Raw genomic sequence first — 5334 nt, forward strand, 5'->3', positions numbered from 1 at the left:
CTCTATTTGGAGACTACCCATAGCCTTTGGTCTTAGGAATTTGCCCATCAGTTATTTAGAATGACGATAATGTATCAAAGACAAGGGTCAAACGGTATTGGATAAATGGTAGAGGGTTACTTGTTAGTTTCCCTATAAACGGGAGAAAATAGGTCATTCCTGTATATTGGTTAGATATTAACTAAATCACGTCAAAACCTGAAACAAGAACTAAGCCCATGTAGAATTAGTGACAACCGACAACAAACATTCTTGCCACGTGAAAATGGAAAATTAGTTATCAATAAAAGAAAGGTCTTGCGAGTGGTTAGTTTGACATTAAATGAGGAGAAGGAGGCCTTAGCTGACCAGTGGTCACTCTAATCTTCTTCTATCGATTTACTCAGAGGGAGAAATTTCATCGGGAAAAAAGAGGGAGTGAAATCTATCATCAACACCTTTTTTCTGTCATAGAAAGAACACGTGAAGTAACAAATGGATGTGGGTACAATTTTTGTATCCCCAATTATCAATTCATTAATCGAGAAAGTTTCAACTTATTGTTCGGACGAGATAGCTCTTGTTTGGGGTGTCAAGGGTGATCTGGAAAAGCTTTCCGAGACATTAGAGCTAATTTACGCTGTATTGCACGATGCTGAGAAGCGGCAATTGGAAAATAATAATCGGCTAGTGAAACTTTGGTTGGAAAAACTCAAGGATGTGGCTCTTGATGCGGAGGACATTTTGGACGAACTTCAATATGAAGATCTTCGACGTAAAATGAAAAATAAAAGTAACATATTGCGGTTATTGCCCTCAAAACCATTTGGATTTGGTTGTAAGATAGCTCATAAAATTAAAGAGGTCAGTACAAAGTTGGATGGAATCACCAAGAATATGAAGAGATTCAACTTTATTAGTCATCTGGGTGGTTATTCTGGTTCTGATGCTGTCAAGAATGAAAATATACCGGAAAGATCTTCTCATATTATTGATTCAGCTGCTGTTGTGGGAAGGGAAAATGATTTATCAAATATATTAGATTTACTAAGCAATTGCAACCAAGAAAGTTATTCTGTTGTTCGCATTACTGGTATGGGAGGGATTGGCAAGACTACACTTGCTCAATTGGTATATGCTGATAACATGGATCATTTTCAAATCAAAATATGGGTTTCTGTGTCCCGAAAATCAAACGAGAGGGAGATATTTGGGGAGCTTTTGGAATCAATTGGTATAGACTGCCAATCAAGCTTGAATGTTACCAAAGATCGCCTTAAAGAGAAACTCATGGTCGGGAAATGCCTGATAGTACTCGATGACGTGTGGACAAATCATGGCATCGGCGTAGATGAGTTACTGAAAGATTTATTGTCTATGAGTTGTGAAGGAAGTAAAATTCTTATCACTATGCGAAGTACCGAAGATATTCCTCCGATGACGGATCGTCGATACATCATCTACCAATTGCAAGGTTTACCTGAAGATGATTGTTGGTCTATAATTAGTAACATCGCATTTGGACATGGAGGTGCAAAGAAGACTCCAGATCTAATCAACATAGGAAAGCAAATTGCAAGAAAATGTGGAGGTCTTCCTCTGGCTGCAAAGTCTCTTGGAGGTTTGCTCTACTCTAGAAATGAAGAAGAAGAATGGTTATCTATCTTGAACAGCCAAAGTTGGGAACTCCCAACAGGCGAAAATAAGATCGTCTCTCTATTGAAGTTAAGTTATGATCATTTATCACCACCATATGTGAAACGATGCTTTTCATATTGTTCGATTTTTCCGAAGGGTCATGATCATAAGAGGAAGGAACTGATCAGAATGTGGATGGCAGAAGGATTCATTAATAGTTCCCATAATGCATCGGCGGAAACTGTAGGTAACAAATATTTCAATATTTTGTTACGCAACTCTTTTTTCCAGGATGAACGTAGAAACAAAGGGGGGGATATCAAGTCATGCAGAATGCACGATCTTGTGCACGATCTTGCAATATCAGTTGCTGGGAGTGTGTCTCTGATGGTGAAGGCAAGTAGTAAAGATGATGATCCAGAAGTTATTATGCAACTTAATAAATGTCGTCACTTGGGGTTACAAGTGCTTGATAAAGATGTCTCAGCTATTCCCTCGGATATTTATAAAGCCTCCAAACTACATACTTTGGCTTGTTTTGATGAAGGCTATTGTAACTGGGTCTGGGTTAAGCAAATCCTCAACTTGAGTTTACTAAGGGTTTTAATTCTAAGTAGGATAGGAATTGAAGAGTTGCCACGATCCATTTGCAACTTAAAGCATCTTCGGCATCTCGATCTCACATCTAACCCTATTATATCTTTCCCTAGGTCTTTTAGTAAACTCTACAATTTACAGGTTTTGAAGCTCAAAGAGTGTCATAGATTGGAAAGATTTCCCACAAACATGAGAAAGCTGATCAATTTAGAATATTTCATGTTCAATAATAGAGCTAATAAGTTGACTCAAATGCCTAGAGGGGTAAGCAGATTTAGTAAACTCAAAAAATTATCAAGATTTATGGTGGGAACAGGCAAAGGTTATGGTATAGAAGAATTGAAAGATCTAAATCTCCTTGGAGGTAAACTGATTATTGATAAATTGGGAAGAGTAACAGATGCCAGACAAGCAAATTTAATTGGAAAGAAAAATATTGCACGCTTAGAACTGCGTTGGGATTCACAGAGTTGTGATGATTCTGATAGAAACAACAATGTCAATGGGGTGATAAATGACCTCCAACCTCACCCAAATCTAAAAAGGTTAACGATATCCCGTTTTGGTGGTTCAAAGCTTCCAACATGGATGGGTACCTCCATACAGCTTCCGAGTTTGGTATATGTTAGCCTAGATGGTTGTGATAATTGTGAACTCCTTCCTGCACTTGGACGACTACAATCTCTTAGATATCTTTCTATGGAAAGCATGGATGCTATCAAGAAAATCGGTCCTGAATTCTATCAAAGTAATGGAGATGCATCATTCCCTTCTTTGGTAGAGCTTTATTTAGTTCATTTTTACAATTTAGAAGAATGGTTAGCAGATCAGCGGTCGACATCAACATCTAGTTTCTCTTGCCTTGAAACGTTGGAGATCTCTGGTTGCCCAAAGTTATCGACCACACCAACAAGATTTCCATCTCTCAAAAACTTAAGTTTTGAAATTCAGCTCCTAGATGATCAAAGCTTGAAGTTTCTACCTTTAAAACTGCTGAGTGGGGCCAACAGCGTTCTTCAGGCTTTGCTGGTCAGTGATTGTGATGCGTTTCAAGGCTTTCTTCCAGACGATGAGCAGCAGCATCAGCATTATCAACCTGATCATCTTTCTAATGACTATCTTTCCAAGATTGAAATTTTGAAATGCCCTTCTTTAACGGTATTACCTGCAGATTTCAGCGGACTGAATTCTCTGACATATTTAGCTATTGAAGGGTGTGGAAGTCTTCAGTCATTGCCAGTTGGTATAGAAATCCTCCCGGCACTTCATACGCTGATAATTGGTGGATTTTCAGAAGACTTAGAATCTTTTCCATTCCCAACAGCCACCGCATCATATGGTGAACGATACTTCGCTACTCTCCGTGATTTAAAGATACGCGGGTGGCGTACTCTAAAGGTTGTGTTGCCAGACCAACTTCAACACGTCACTTCGTTATATCATCTCAGTATAAGAGATTTTCCTTGCCTGTTGAGTTTGCCCGAGTGGTTTGGCAAACTATCTTCCCTTCAGACCTTGGACATAGAAAATTGTAGCAGGCTGGAGTATCTTCCTTCTGAAGAACAAATGCTACGCCTAACCTCCCTACAAATCATAAACATCAGGTATTCTCCGCTGTTGCTCGAAAGATGTCGTTTTCCCAATGAAGAATGGCATAAGATTGCGCATCTCAAACAAGGTTTTCTCGTCTCTCTTTATTTTAATTATACTTTCTTTGGTCATGAAAACAATAGTTTCAGAGAATGATTACTTGGCTAATTATTTCCATCCTTTTACATTGTCGATCGAATATTCAGTTAGCACATCATCTCCGTCACTGCTTGACCACATTCCAAGGAATGCAGACATGAACGAAGAGCTAGAAACTCGTAGGAGGTCTGGGATTTTCTCAAATCAAAACAAAGAGGCAAGTCCAAACAAAACCCCGATGCTTGCTCGTAATTAATATATTGTTCATTTCGGTTCTGATATTTAATTGTATCTACCAACACTGTATATATTCAGAAATGTTGGGTTGATAGTTCTGGCCGCAAGTGCTTCATGTTGTTTCCAAGGAGTTGGTATATAACTTGGGGGGAAAACACAAATTACTGGACATGGCTTTCAATAATAGAGCCATCAACAAGGTATGTGGGAGAAAATTGATGTATTAAGCACGAAAATCATCACTGCACTATACACGTTCTTTACATCTCAAAGGTGTTAGGTTTTATTTTTATGTAGACAACATAGAATTCAATTATAACTACTTCTTTGTAGAATAATCGTTTTAATGTGTATAACGAATATTCTGTTGGCTGAATTTCTTAATTCATGCAGTGACGATAAGGAGATTGAAATGCCTGAACTTGTTAGAGTCTGTTGGCTGGATGTGCAAGGGAAACTAGACATGTCAAAACTCAGTCCTGGAGTAAATTATGAGGTTGTATTCGTAGTGATGTTTCAAAAGAGGAGTTATGGATGGGAAGTACCTGTGAATCTTTCGCTAGAACTCTCAGATGGAAAAAAACTAGTCCAGAAGGTTAACTTGGAAAACATGCCTAAATCACAGTGGATCGAGATTCACGTTGGAGAATTCAGAACACCACAACATCCTGGTGATGAAGAAAAAGAAGTCCATTTTAGGCTGTTTGAAATTGAAGTTTTGAACTGGAAAAAAGGACTTGTTATCGAAGGAGCAATTGTTCGACCTAAGTAATAAATATTAGGCTTTTTTCGTTCCTGTTAGTACACTGTTTTACATTAGCTTTGTTATTCAATAAGAAACTGAAGACTCTAATACTGTGTGTATTTCATTCAATTGTAAGTTATTGAATCCATAATTTCCCCAAATTCAATTGTATTTCCATCATAATTAAATTAATAAAACCCATAAAGAGAAAGCGAGATACAAAAAAACTACGCGAAACAGGAAGTCAGGAACACATCAAGGAGGATCCCAAATGGAGAGAGTCCCAACTAAGTAACCAAAATTGCTTGACGGCTACCATCCATTATTATCACTGTCTTTTGGGAGCAAATTTAAAGCTTAATAAATTATGGGTATCGAGACGGATCATCGATTAAGCAAAATCAATCAAACATGAATAAACAAGACAAGAGAATTAAAGTGGTTCGGCA

At 38.0% G+C, this 5334-nt stretch overlaps 1 protein-coding gene across 1 annotated transcript; it reads left to right on the top strand.

Annotated features, from left to right (window-relative positions):
• The first annotated feature begins 363 nt into the window (after positions 1 to 363).
• On the top strand, positions 364 to 5002 carry LOC113319142 (putative disease resistance protein RGA3). Its single transcript, XM_026567421.1, has 4 exons — positions 364 to 3892; positions 4011 to 4120; positions 4219 to 4340; positions 4534 to 5002. Exons 1-4 carry the CDS (start codon positions 475 to 477, stop codon positions 4910 to 4912), a joined length of 4029 nt encoding a protein of 1342 aa, XP_026423206.1. The 5' UTR covers positions 364 to 474; the 3' UTR covers positions 4913 to 5002.
• Positions 5003 to 5334: the final 332 nt, after the last annotated feature.

Source organism: Papaver somniferum, chromosome 1 (genome assembly GCF_003573695.1).
Source record: "Papaver somniferum cultivar HN1 chromosome 1, ASM357369v1, whole genome shotgun sequence".
Lineage (NCBI taxonomy): Eukaryota > Viridiplantae > Streptophyta > Magnoliopsida > Ranunculales > Papaveraceae > Papaver > Papaver somniferum.

Coding starts and splice junctions, on each gene's coding strand:
- LOC113319142 (XM_026567421.1), top strand. CDS start 475: ATGGATGTGGGTACAATTTTTGTATCCCCAATTATCAATTCATTAATC. Junction 4,121..4,218: donor TCTCAAATCAAAACAAAGAG/GCAAGTCCAAAC, acceptor GTATATATTCAG/AAATGTTGGGTTGATAGTTC. Junction 4,341..4,533: donor ATAATAGAGCCATCAACAAG/GTATGTGGGAGA, acceptor TAATTCATGCAG/TGACGATAAGGAGATTGAAA.